This window comes from Rhinolophus ferrumequinum, chromosome 10 (assembly GCF_004115265.2).
Source record: "Rhinolophus ferrumequinum isolate MPI-CBG mRhiFer1 chromosome 10, mRhiFer1_v1.p, whole genome shotgun sequence".
Lineage (NCBI taxonomy): Eukaryota > Metazoa > Chordata > Mammalia > Chiroptera > Rhinolophidae > Rhinolophus > Rhinolophus ferrumequinum.
In genome coordinates, this window is record NC_046293.1 from 51368910 (window position 1) to 51382814 (window position 13905).

The 13905-nt window shown below is 42.9% G+C and overlaps 2 protein-coding genes across 11 annotated transcripts in view; both read left to right on the forward strand.

Moving 5' to 3' along the window:
- The window catches only part of DIP2B (disco interacting protein 2 homolog B), a 194789-nt gene extending 185305 nt beyond the window's left edge, over nucleotides 1–9484 (forward strand). For all 4 annotated transcript variants that reach the window (XM_033116872.1, XM_033116869.1, XM_033116871.1 and 1 more), the window contains 3 exons: nucleotides 1170–1347; nucleotides 3629–3752; nucleotides 5362–9484. In XM_033116872.1, the coding sequence (XP_032972763.1) occupies nucleotides 1170–1347; nucleotides 3629–3752; nucleotides 5362–5614 (555 nt within the window). In that variant the 3' untranslated portion in view covers nucleotides 5615–9484. The remainder of the gene's footprint in view (nucleotides 1–1169; nucleotides 1348–3628; nucleotides 3753–5361) is intronic.
- A 3700-nt stretch (nucleotides 9485–13184) lies between these two features.
- ATF1 (activating transcription factor 1) overlaps nucleotides 13185–13905 on the forward strand; it is a 48916-nt gene continuing 48195 nt past the window's right edge. For 3 of the 7 annotated variants that reach the window (XM_033117807.1, XM_033117808.1, XM_033117811.1), the window contains exon 1: nucleotides 13187–13455. The gene's annotated coding sequence lies outside the window, so the exon portion shown is untranslated. Of the gene's footprint in view, nucleotides 13456–13905 lie in introns of all 7 variants that reach the window. The other 4 variants (XM_033117809.1, XM_033117805.1, XM_033117806.1 and 1 more) reach the window with 3 other exon arrangements.

Here is a 13905-nt window from a genome sequence, read left to right on the forward strand (position 1 = left end):
AACTTGAGGGTTCATATTCTACAAGTCAGTGAAACTGTGGATTTAGCTTTTTCCCATTTTGAATTTTCATCTTTTAAAAGAGTTTTATTTAATCTTTCTCCATAAGACACGAGACTGAAATGGACAGAAGGGGAAGACTGAGACCAGGGTAGAGAAAAGATTTAAGCACCCAAACTAGAACTAGTCCCAGATTTGTCCACTGACATTCCCTTAATTGAAAAGGAAAATGGGCAAATGCTACCTCTTTCTACCTATCAAGGAGTCACAAATAATTAAATTTTTCAAATTCATGCAAATTTTATATTCTATTCCAAAATGTATCCATTTTTGCATTAGTATAAAAATGTTTTTTAAAGTCTTAATTTTTATCCTCCCAAATCTTTGAGGACACTGATGTTACATTCTGCAGCTTACTGAGAGGGGAATTGTAGTTTCAGGAGCCCGGTGACCTGGGCTCTGCCGCTTACCAGCTTCTCAGTACTGGGCAAGTTACTGAGAAGTTTCCTCAGCTTCCTCAGTTTCCTCAGCTGTAAATAGTAATTGCACCTATGTGGTAGAATTGTGTGACAATTAAATGCATTAGTACCTGCCTGTAGTGCACATGGAGCGGTGCCTGTCACATAATGAGTTCTCAGTACCTGCTAGTGCTGTTACCATTGTTAGGCTCTCTGTGTTTACATGGTAAATTCACACACCCTGCAGGGTGTCCCTGAGGGCTTCACACCTTAGTTTCAGAAGCTCAGAAATGATCCCTTGATGCCTTTGTGGGACTCTGAAAAATGAGCCAGGGAGGCAGTGTGGCGTCGAGGTTAAGGGAATGGCCTCTGCCACACAGGCTTGGGTGTGAGTCTCCTTGTTTCTGGATTTTAAGCGAGTTACTGCTTGTTTTTTCATCTGTAAAATGGGAATAACTATAGTGCGATCTCCATTGTCATGCCTTATATGTCAGGATTGATGGAGATAAGGTTTATAAATAAAGCACTTCACTGTTCAGCACATTTCAAGTGTTTCAAGTAAACACTTGAAATGTTAGCAGCCTTTATTGGTGCAGTTGTGTTGTTGTTAATATAAAAATGAAATTGAAAAACTAAAATCATCTGTCCCAAAATGAATTGACACACAATATATGTTCCTGATGAAATGTGACCAGTGTCCTTTTGTTGTTGTAGATTTGGGTCAACAGTCCCCATACGGCCAGCGGCTATTACACCATCTACGATAGTGAGACTCTACAAGCTGATCATTTCAACACTCGTCTCAGCTTTGGGGATGCTGCTCAGACACTCTGGGCTCGGACAGGATACCTTGGTTTTGTTCGCCGGACCGAACTCACAGCAGCCACTGGAGGTACCTCCCACACCAACTCTTCCCTTTTGCCTGGCTTTGCGTTTCAGCTAGTGGCACTGGCTGGCCTTCCTCAGCCTGCCTTCGGATTGTGGAGAGTGTGTATTTAATTATTCCCGTCCACAACTCTTAGACACATGTAGAAATTCATATTCATTTGAAGTAAAACTGCCCCTGAAAAGTACCTAGGAGGCAAGCACCCAGGGCACCAAGTCAGCACCCTGAACGGTGGGTTAGCACAGTTGTAGTCACGGAGATTGCCTGATGAGGAGTGACTGCCTCTGGCAGAACACAGACCCCCAAACCAACTCCTGGGACAGGTATTTCATCTTTTAGCTCTTCCACTCCTGCATACCAGTTCGGGAGCAGGAGGAACAGCCCTAATCCCTGACGGGCAATCATTGCAGAGGAGCACTTTTGCCTGAGCGCTCCTCTGCCCCTTCAGTGTCTCATGTGGATTCAGAACTGCTTGGCAGGGCTCTGGGGTAAGCAGTCCCTACCAGTCATCCTCTGCCCAGTTGATTGTCACGGCTTCACTGCCGTCTGCCTTCCGCCCATCTTCCTGGCGGCATGAAGAGCCATTGCAAAATACCCAACCTTAACTGTATCATGTACGTCAAGAACCGGTACAGATAACTCACTGGACTTGAAAGGCCTGAATCAAACCAGGTCATTTCTCCTTAGTTCCTTACGGTTATTCCATACCAACCGAGGTCCATAGTTTCTCCATATTTCACGGGGAGACAGGATTACATACTAGAGAAGAGGGAGGCATCCTATGCCAGCTGCCCAGGTTTTAAAGCCTTCCTCTGCCATTTGCTGTGTGACCTTGAGTGATCACTGAACTTCTGGGTTTACCACATGGAAATTGGAAGTGATCATGTTTCCTGCCTCGTGGAAATGATGTGAGATTAAGTGACATGATGCATTTAAATGCCTAGAACAGTGCCTAGGACATAGAAAGCGCTCAGTAGGCATTAACTACTGTGTTTCTGTTGTTGTTTTGTTATTACAGTCTTTATAAGCGCTTCTTATATGATGGGATCTCCTTATCTTTCTCCATCAGCTTCTAGAATTTTGTTTTGCTGAATTTTTCTTTTTTCTTATTTTTTTTAGAAACAATCTAGGTTTTTTGTTTGTTTGTTTCACCCTTTCTTCCTCCTTCCCCCACTCCGGTTCAAGCTGTTGTTTCTCAGTCTAGTTGTGTAGGACACAGCTGCCTGGCCCATGCTGGGATTGTGAGCGGTCGGCCGCTCATAGCAGCTCACGGCAGCTCTCGCCGGCTGGCCGCCACTTCACGTTGGTTCTAACTGATCACGCTGGCCACCGGCCGCTCATGGCAGCACACAGCAGCTCACGCTGGCTGCTGGCCACTCACGCTGGCTGCCATGTTTTGCTGAACTTTTCAGAAATCTACGTTTTCCTGAAAATATTGCATTCAGTAGACCCAGCAGCATCATCTCTTTTTTAAAATGTAGTATCTATATAGATACCAACCACGTAGCCTTGTGTATAGAGTGTGTGCATAAAATCTTTTTTAAAAATGAGATTTCTGCAATGTCCTAGCTAGATTACAACTCTATTAACAACCAGAACTAGTCTCTCCGTGTTCTATAATCCTACTCCTCATGCCTGGATTCCTTAAAGATGTCTGGACACAATAATACATGTTAATTTCTTCTCCGTCTCAGATCCTTTCTCTCCTCCCGCCTCCCCTCCCCCAGCCGTCATCTGGCTAATGCCTACTTACCCTTCAAAGCTCAGCCTGGCTTCAGCTTTTCCAGGCCTCCCCTGAACCCTTGAGCAGAGCTCGGGGGGTGCCCTCTGTTCCTCTCACACCTTGTGCCTACGCCTGTCACTGGGCTTACCACATTACAGTGGGCTACCTGTGTGTCTGTTTCCCCCGCTAGGCAGTAAGTATCCAGAGCAGGAATCATGTTTTGTCATCTTTGTCTCCCAGCACTTGGCACAATTCCTGGCACATGGTAGTGGTAATAATAATGGTAACAATAATAGCTAATTTTTTAGCACTTACAATATACCAGGAATCATATAAACTACCTTATGTGGATGATCTCATTTAGTCCTCATAGCAGACATTATCTTGTCTCACAGAGGAGGAAGCAGAATTCAGAGACTTAAGTGATTTGCCCAAAGTTGCACAGCTGGTGAGTGATGGGGCCAGGTGACGGGGCAGACCGCCTGAACCGTGTGCTCTTACCTCCAACATTATATCACACTCAGTATGTGTCTAATGAACCAAATTTCTTTTTCTTTCTGTCAGAGCGTCATGACGCCTTATATGTGGTGGGCGCTCTGGACGAAACGCTGGAGCTGAGAGGACTACGATACCACCCAATCGATATTGAGACCTCAGTGTCTCGGATCCACAGGAGCATTGCTGAATGGTAAATTCCCCCACACAATAGGCTTCCCGCTTTAGTTGTGGTATCAAGCAACCTTGATCTAAGTAGTCAGCCATCTGCACCAGGTACCCACTGCAGACATAGAACTCTAAGGGGACTAGGAAAGTAAATAGACTGGTTCTTGTCTTGGTGTGCCGTATGCTGTGGCAGACGAGGCCGTGGAGACACTGAGACAGGCTCTAAGGAACCGCTGTGGAGCTGAGTCCCTTTGAAATGATAGACTCTTACCTTTGGAAGGGATCTAACTGATCATCTGCCTCTAGAAAGTCAGTACAGTATGGTGGAAAGAACTATAACTGCAAGGTCAAAAAACCCAGCTTCAGGACCTGGTTCTCCCATGTAGTCTGCTTCTCTAATCTGTAAAATACTTTGTCACTTCCTGACTATGGGAAGGATCGGATGAGAATGTGTTTGTAAACTGTAATAGTAAGCAGATGAAAAGGATCATTATTTTTATCTCATCTATTTCCTCTCAGTACAGGAAGTCCCATACATTATCCCTGAGAAAGGATCATCCAACCTCACGTTGATTTAAAATTCCTTAAAATTAAAACTATCGCTTTTTCCTATTGGCTTTCATTCTGGATTCTTGACAATACAGAATCCATCCAGTTTCTTTTCTACACATTTGTCAATCTATCCTTACTCATTGTTTTTTGTTGTTGTTTTCCCCCTTGCTAAATGGCCACAGTTCTTTTAATGATTGCTCATGCTTTCCACATGCTTGTCTAAATATGTTCTCACTTGGGTCAGAGTCTCTTCCCAAACCTGAATAATGCCCATGAGGTATAAGAACAATGCAGAGAAGCTGGATGCCATAGTTACTCTCTAATTTTAAACATTCGATTTTTAGTGCAACCAAATATTGTTTACATTTTTCTTTAATGATTGAGCTGTTTGTTAAAGCAGTTTACCACTGCATATCACAAGTCAGGCCATACCTTCTAACCCAGCAATCCCACTCAATGTAAGGTGACTTTTCTGCCTTACAGTATTTTTATGGCATAACAGGAGAGACACTTGTGTGAGACACTACACTTAGATGAGGCAAGGCCAACGCCCTTCCTGTTGGGCACAGGAATATTATCTTAGTCAAAGCTCTTAGGTTGCAAATAACAGAAAGTCTTTGAAAAAAACAAGAAAAAGAGAGAGTTAATGGAAAGAATACCTGGCTATCTCAGAGGTCCCTAAAAGTCTCTGACTAACTCTGGATCTCAAGAAAGGTAGAAACAAGGCCATCAGGAACCACTTGTCCTCTTGCTTTCTAGAGCCATGTGGGCATCTACTTCATTCTTTCTCTTCTCCCTGAAGAGCCATTTTCTGTGCTTCTCAGCACACCTGGCTGCCCCAGAACTTTCAAGTTCACATGTCCTCAGTTCAAGTGACCAGCTAACCACTTTCAATCCCACTTCCAAATCCCCAAGAGATTTTGGATGGTTCAGCTGTGACTGTCAGGGCAAGGTTATATATTACACACGTGGCTGCTAGCCTTCAGGTTGGATCCAAGTTCTCAGGGAAATGAGGATAAGTCTCGGGAAGATATTGTAAAAAATGACTGGTAAATGTTAACTGAATGTCATTGAAATTTCAGTGCCGTGTTCACGTGGACCAACTTGCTTGTGGTGGTTGTGGAACTATGTGGCTCTGAACAGGAAGCCCTAGATCTGGTTCCTTTAGTGACCAATGTGGTCCTGGAAGAGCATTACCTCATCGTTGGCGTCGTGGTTGTGGTGGACCCAGGTGTCATCCCCATCAACTCCAGAGGAGAGAAGCAAAGGATGCACCTCCGTGACAGCTTTCTAGCTGACCAGTTAGACCCCATCTATGTGGCTTATAACATGTAACCAGCCTTGTGGAGATGACAGGGGGCCACCCTGAAAAACCACAAGGACCAAAGACCGGTAACTAGGAGCAAGCTTTCAAATGATGTGAAATAAGCTGAGATGGCTACATTATATCATTCATCTCATCCTGTGGGAATCACATGACACAGGAAAGGGGAATTCTGTGGTAGCAAATGAAAAAAGTGTTAGCAGTCTATTAGTCATGAGCTTTGACATAGCGCGAGCAGCACGTTACTAAAGCAATTACATGCATGTTACATATTTTTCATCTGTTGTATATACTTGTATTTTTATCTAATGCCATTTTAGAATTTTGTAAGGGAATTTAATGAATTCACATAGAGGGGGTAGTCTGAGTTACACAATTCCCCGCTCTGTACTGTATTTTGCCATTTTACCATAACTAGACATTCTGCAGGTTTTGTTAACATGGAACTACTCAGCTTACTTTCAGTTGACTCTTGAGCAAATCGGATAACCCACTGAATATGAGAATTACTTTATATGTATAATTCTTGACTGTAAAACGTTTTGACCAGTGTTTTAAACATGTAAATAAGAATACACATAACTTAGCTAAAAGAAAAAAATTGAAGAATTGGCTTGTATAGTTTTAACAACCAAAGTAGAAACATTTCTACTTTGAGAGAATTTCAATATTCTCTTAATGCAGTGTAATTGAATAGGTAACTAAAAAGTGCAAATTGTTTGCAGGTTTTGCTGCACATTGTACTATGTCTTTGTTGGCTGGTGAATTTTATAAACTAAAGCTGCCTATGTTTGTTTTTAAAGCTTGCATTCCTAGAATCAGCTTAAGCTTTTAAGAATTCAACCGGTTTCTACAAGCTGAAAAATCTCAGTTTAAAAATCAGAATGTTATGAAAAAACTAAGATTCATTAGATCTCACCCTACTCGAAGGAACCACAATAACTCACTCTGGCCCCCGGTGTTGAAATTGTCTTTCAAACTAAGAGTAACTACATAAGAATTTAGAATTTCCTCTTTTTCCAGGCCTATTGTAAACTGTGTCTACAGTTTATACATATAGCTTCTCTTTTCTGAAAACTGAAGAGCGTCCTCTCTTCTTCCAGTTCATGACGGCTGGGATTTTAAGAGCAAGAATGATAGGCTGGGAAGGTAATGGGATCAACGTCACTTGAAACTGTAAGGCCACCTAGCTATACATCTCAAAACTGACCAATTTGGGTTGCCAAAATAGCCAAGCTTCTGCTGAAATGGGGGAAATCTAATGTATGCAAGAAACTCTTTTGAAATAACTGTGGAGCCCAGGCCAAGCGGACTGAGCCTGGGACTGAGTTTGGCCTCTGGCTCGTTTTCCTTTCTTTGGTCTGATACTTCATAGTTGAATATAGTTGAATTTTATTATTTTTTTCTTACAGAAATATTTTTAAAAATTAAAAAAAAATCAAAGTGAACAGAGTTAACATGTTAAATCAGAATGGTTCTCTTTGACCCACTCTGGTCTATTGTGTAAATATTTATTTAGACTATTTTAATAATACATATTATTTACCCCACTGTAACATCATGTAAACTAAATATGTTTTTAAACAATTTTTAAGACTTGTAATTACCCTGAAAATAAGGTTTATAATGCAAAGACCAGACCTTCGCCGTGGCAGCACTCCTGGCGGCTGCCCTTCCACAGTCTGTGACTCAAAGCCACTATATGACTCCCTTTTACACAATCCTCTTTTCCTCTCAACTCATTCTCCACAGAGGGCAGACCTCAAGACATTTTCCAGTTCCAGATCTGTTTTTCAACATTTTGGATGAAATTAGTTTACACACGATGGGAGGGGTTCTAGGATGTAGAGAAAAAAGCACTTACATTGCGGCAAGAAATCCCAGTGACTAGCAATGGTTTGGTTGGCAAAGAAAACAGCCTGCTTATTTGGAAAGTAAATTTTCTTAAAACAGTTCTTACTGATTCACTAAAAAAAACAAGGGACCCTGAGGACTAAATAGTTCTATCTCCATAATCTACAAGTTCTAAGAAAAAACATTAGGCAGAGTCTGTCCTAAGGTTTGCTCTGATCATTCTTACTACACAAGTTAGGGTTCTGCTAGAAGTATCGTGTGAGCCACATCTGTCATTTTAAATTTTCTAGTAACCACATTTTAAAAAGTCAAAAAAGAACAGGTGAAATTGTTTTAATATATTTAATTTAACCCAGTGTATCAAAAATACTATCATTTCAATGTGGGATCAATATAAAAAAATCAATGAGATGTTTTACTGCCTTTTTTCCCTATTAAGTCTTTGAAATCCAAAGTGTATTAAGCACATCTCTGTAGATGTGCCAGACTAGCCATATTTAAATTATTCCGTAGCCACGTGTGGCTAATGGCTACGATATTGGACAAGGCAGGTCTATACTCATTCCTTCAAATAAGATAATCCATTCATCTCAAAGTGTGGCCGTGGCTTCTCGGCCTTTTGGCTAAGATCAAGTGCAAAGTGTGGCCAATTCCCAGTTACTTAGGGGCTGATTATCTAGTTTCATAGTTCTCAGGCTTCTGGTTTATCTTGAGTTTGTGCTTTCTGGCTTGTGGCTGCTTTATTGATCTTTTGCGTATCCCCTAAAGCCAGAATATGCTTGCGGAAGAAAGAAAGCTGAGATGTGTCTTTGAGAAGTCCATCAGTAACTCTGGTAAAATACCTCTAGAAGGGGAAGAGAGTCCAGTCGTTAGCTTAGAGGTATTTGGGCCTAGTCTATTGCAGACTTGGATAAGAAAACTTTCTTGATGACACAGTGCTGTTACTCTCCGCATTAACTACAACCTTTGTGGTAAAACTAACTCTTTGAAAACAGGCCCAAAAGGACATCCTTGCCAAAACTCTGGAACACATTCTCTCTGGATTTTTATGCCTGTGAAAAAGAAAAGTAAATTAATAGCAAGCCCCCATTTCAGTGAAAAGAAATCTATCCATCTGAAAGTTTTTGAGCCTCTTTCTGCCTCTCAGCAGAAGTACCTGAGGTAGATCAGAAAAGGGGCTGCCTCAGGAAAATTCTAGGCCCTAGGGATTCTTCGAGCTGCACAAATGTTATCTCCGGCATCAGCGAGACCCTGGGAAAGACCAGCATGCTAATGGGCATCAGTGAATCCACAGTCTTGAATACCCGCCTCATAAAGGGCCCTGGTTCTCTCAATACCACGTTCTTTCCTTACAAAGCTGTGCTGCCTCAGGCTGTTTAGGGACCATTACCTGTCTGTAGGTCATGTGCGAATGTCTCCTTAACTTTAGTCCCTGGTCAATGCTTGCTTAATGCTTTTGTTGGATCAACAAAGGGCCTGAGGCCTTAGGTTTTGGTTAAGGTCTCTGCCCCAGGCATGGTGCTCAATATCTTGGCCAAAAAAATTCCTTTCCTTGAATATCCAGGAATCCTTTAGACTAAAGCAATGAGGACCTAATACCTCACCCTCAAACTCCAACGTGATCTATGCCTTAGTGTTGTTTTGTTGTCTGCTTTGATGTAAAAGCAAGAGTATTTGGAGTAAGAAGCTGCAGTACTCCAAATACACAATAGGCCTTTCCTTTATCACTCATACATTTCTGGTTTAGGTATAGATGGGCCATGTTATTTGTCCAGAGGAAGAGAGTGTAAAGATATAAAAATAATTTTTTAGTCCTAAATACTGTTTTGTTTACTTCCTGTCAAAATATTTACCAGTGTCAAATTCAAACTATAGTACTGTGTAATTATGTATAAAGTTTTTTTTATTTATTTGAAATTAGACTAGATATACATTTTTAAATTTAACATCTGGCTGGACAGTGTTCTATTAATTCATTGAATGTGTTTCCTTTGTCTTGTGTTAATAAATATTGATGCCTGATTGTGTTTAATGCTTCACACATTGGGAGAATTCATAAATTTTAAATTTAACTTCAGATCGTAAGACCCAAAGATAGCTAGAGTGGGATAAGGAAAATGAACAGAGATCACAGCAAACAAGTGCTATAAAAGGAGTCCAGGTCAAGGAACAATAGAGAGTCATTTTGAAAACTAAGAAGCCTTTAGTCAGGAATAATTATAGCTTCATTTTCCTCCTACCCAGGTGGCATTTGGTAGTTTTAAACCATTGATTGTAAATTTTATTTTTTTTCTAATCTGTAATTGGGCTGGATTTCAGCTTTCCCTAAAGTAGTATTTCACTTGCTCTTCCATTTCCTGGTTTCAAGAAAGTTGATGGGAACCCATCAAATTGTGCGTGTGCTCAGACTCAAAGTGGTCCTTGAATAATGGTCCAAGCTATTTAAACAGCTGAGAACATTTTTTCATTTAACACACATTTATTGTATGCCTACCCACTAGGCACAAGGCTCTACAATGAGAACTGAAGTTAGAGAAAAATATCAAGTCACTGCCCTTGAGGAAATACAGGAAAACAATATATTAGGTTGGTACAAAAGTAATCGCGGATTTTGAAATTATTTTTAACCTTTTAAACTGCAATTACTTTTGCAGTTTAATATTAGGGTTACAAATAGAGGTGGACTGTGGGTAGGATAGGCACCCAATCCAACAAAGAGGGAGAAGAGTGAGGAATACATGCTGGAGAAGGTAACATCAGATCCGAGTTCTGAAGGATGAAACAGGTAAGATCAAGACATCAAGGAGGAAGACAGTTGCATATTCTGGGAACTGCAATTCATTATTAGGATATAGGTTTTGAAGGAAGAAAAGTAAAAATTACCTATGGAGGCTTGAGCCAAGGATACATCAGTAAGGGCCTTTTCTATCATGCTAAGACTTTTGGACTTTTATCCAGAGGGCTAAAGAGGGCCAATGAGGTATTTATAGCAAGGGAATAACATGCTCAGATTTGAAATATAGAAGATGATTCTGGTAGTCATACAGAAAATGGCTTGGTATGAGTAGGGAAAGGGCGGTTTAACCCGAGGCAGGGAGACCAGTTGGGAGGTCTGCAATAACTGGCAGTGATTGAGCAAGAACACTTCAACCAAGGCAGTGACAGGATGGAGAGGAGAAGCAATGTGCAAATTTGGGAGACAGTAAGATTTCAACTGTTGAGTATTTGGGGTAAGAAAGGAGGAATCCAAAGTAACTCTTAGGTTTCTGGCGGGGAGTTAGGTAGATGTGGTGGGGACATTTACAAAGACGGAACAAAAGAAGAATAGATTTGGAAAAGAAGATGTTGTGTTCCATTTTGGTCATGTTCATTTGAGGTGCTGTGGAACATGCAAGTGAAGGGGTCCAATAGGCAGCTGAATATTTAGATCTCTGCCTCAGGACAGCTCTGGGCAAGAACTGGATATTGGAGACATCCTTTTAAAAGTGGTAGTTGAAGCCATGGAAGTGGATGACATTGCCAAGGAAGATCATGTAAAGTGAGGAAAGGATCAGTAATGAGAGCCTTGGGGAACGACAGCATGTAAAGGCTGGTGGAGGGAAAGAGTCTACAAAAGGGAAGGAATAACTAGAGAGGTGAAACCAAGAAAGAGCATGGGCATAGAAAATAGCAGGAAGTGTTTTAAAGAGGAGGGTGTGGTCAACTGCCAGAAACTACCATGAAGCTGAGTAAAATGGGGACTAGCTAGCCTCTGGTATCTAGGCAATCACTGGTGACTGGTCAGAGCTGATTTCACTTGCAGCTATGGGGGCAGAAGACAGAAAACTGGTTTAAGAGAGGAGTGATAGGACGTGTGACTGAACAGGCTACCTTTCCTAGAAGCTTTATCTGTACATAGGAAGGAAAAAGATGGGATAGTAGTTAAAAAAGGGATGTAGATGTGGGGGAGGCTGGTCAAAGTTGGAATAGAATATTCCTGTGCTGGGAAAGCCAGTAGAAAGGGAAAGTTTCCAAATGTAGCAATGAGAAATAATTGGCAAAGCAAGGTTCCTGGGGGAGAGTGGAGGGAGTTTAGGTTTCTGTTTATTTCCTCACTTCTGAAGTCAAAGACCTGTCTGTCTGGTTTATGAAACTGTTACTATTCAGATAGAGTAGTGTGCATTGTAGCCAAGACTTTTTTTCTTCATCCAGTTATTCCTCAGGGTTTAGAAGAGTGGTAGGTACAGCTTGTGAGACTTCCATGAGAAAGAATCAGGGATGGTGGGAATATTTGTGAGCGGCAGTGTTTGAGACGCGAGACACTACAGGTGGAAGAGGAGCCAAAGAAGTAGCAGTCCATGCACATTTTGAAGGTTTCAGTAAAATTTAGTTTCATTTAATGGTAGTAACATTTTTCAGTTCCCCTGCCCCTCTTTTACTAATTAACATTTATTAAGCATGCTGTATTCCAAGGAAGAATAAACAGAACCATCCTTCCAGGCACTAATGTTCTTCTGGATTCCAGAATAACTGACGCTGGAAAGGTTAATGTCTGAGAACCTCTTCCCCACTCCGAAACTTGATAGTGTACTGTGCTTTCCTATAATACATTTTAATTCTTTAAATAATGCAGGGACTTGGGCTCAGTATTACACTTTTCCTGACTTTGATAAGGAGAAGACAAGCTTAGAGAGGTTCGGTAATTTGCCTAATCAAAAATCTAAAGGCCAGTTGACCTGTTGTAGCTTTTAATAGGTAGTCAATGTTTGCTAAGTAACAATGTCTAAACGTTTGTGGGCTCTTAGAAGTGTCTGGCACACAGTAACTCTTGAGCTTTAAATCATATTACCTGGCCCTGCAGCTCAAAACCAGGAAGGGGCTCTATCTACTAAATCAGTTTCCTACATTGGAGGAAAACTAGTAAAATTTGAGAAAACTAGTAAAATTTGAGAGAAAGTCGGGGAGTTTTCATTTTGCACATACTAAAAGGTTTATCATTTGTTTATTATCACTACAAAGCCATAAAAGAACATTTTGCAAGGAAATGGATAAAGAAGGGATGATGCATTATTCTGCAAAACATAATCCCTTCTCCAGAAAGGTAGACATATTAAAAAATATTTTTATAAGTTCCTGTGATGTATGAAAATGACGGTGTAACATTTTATTTCACAATACTCCATTGTAACTTTTTTCTAAAGTTTAACAGTTGGGGTAAACCTGCTTCAGTGTGACACGTTACCCTCGCCTTATTTAATCAGTCTTTGCAGAAAATCTTTTCATGTGGGATAAAGTATCCAACTCTTAACGCAACTTTATGGGGTTAAAAAGTCTGGGTGAACTTAAGAAGCTGAGGACAAGCCTATCTGTGCTTCAAAATCAGTTCTCTCTACAAGAAGCGTGGGTGGGTCAATGCCAGGGACGACAGCTCTGGGCCTGATCACCCAATCCCGGAGCAAGCAGGAGCTAAACTTAGAGCGATGCCACCAAGCGATTAAAGCTGCCCAACGCCGAGCGGCCTCCTGACACCACCGAGCTGGTGATGGCCTCCGAGAACGAACGTGTGGGAGGAGTGCGGGCAGAGCTGAAAAAGGGAACCGCAGGCAACTGTCACCAACTCTCGCCGCGGTAACACATTCAAGCGGCGCCAACTCGCCATTCCGAGGAAACACGGTACAAGATGGCTGCGCGTCACGTGAGCAACGTGGTGACGTAACGTCGGCCCGCACGGAGGCACCGCCTTAACCTCACCCCCCCACGCTCACTCAGTTTTGCCCCCCTCCCTTCCCCGCCCCCGGTCTGGTGTAGATCATGCCGCCAGTGGCGGCCCTGACTGCCGAGGAAACGGTAGCCTAGGACAGTTGGCTAAGTGACACTGATTCTCCCCGCCCCGCCAGACGCTTGAAACAGAGGCACGTCTCCCGCCGCTTGAGGGGGTGGGGAAATAGTGAATTCGGATCCACCTGGGAGGGGGGAGTGGAAGTTCCCGCCCCGGACAGCGGCAAGGCGGCAGCCACAGGTAAGCGGGGGACGGGGGTGGGAAGTGCTCCCGAGTCCTCGGGCAGGGGGAGGGAACGGGAACGCGGCGCGGCGCGGACGCCGCGCCGGGTGGGGGTCGCGTGCGGGCAGTGGCAGTGGGGGAGGGGAGCGGAGGGCGCGCAGCGGAAGGGGGAGGGCCTGCCCGCTGGTCCCCGGCGGAGCGCGCTTCCGGTTCTCGCGCCTTGGCCGCACTGTGCCCTTTTAGTCATCCGTCTACTTCTTGTTATCCCGCCTCCCCCCCCCATCAAAATAAAACCGAAGACCTCCCGCCGCGGGGTAACTTTCGCCTCTGAAACCGCCCCTCCGCGGTTCTAGGCCAGCGCCCTCGGTGGAAGGTCTCGGGGTTGGAGCGGGAGTAAGGGGAGGGCGGCGTGGCCTTGGCGTCCGCGCTTTGCCCGCGGAGCGGGGCGGGAGACCGGTTCATTGCTCC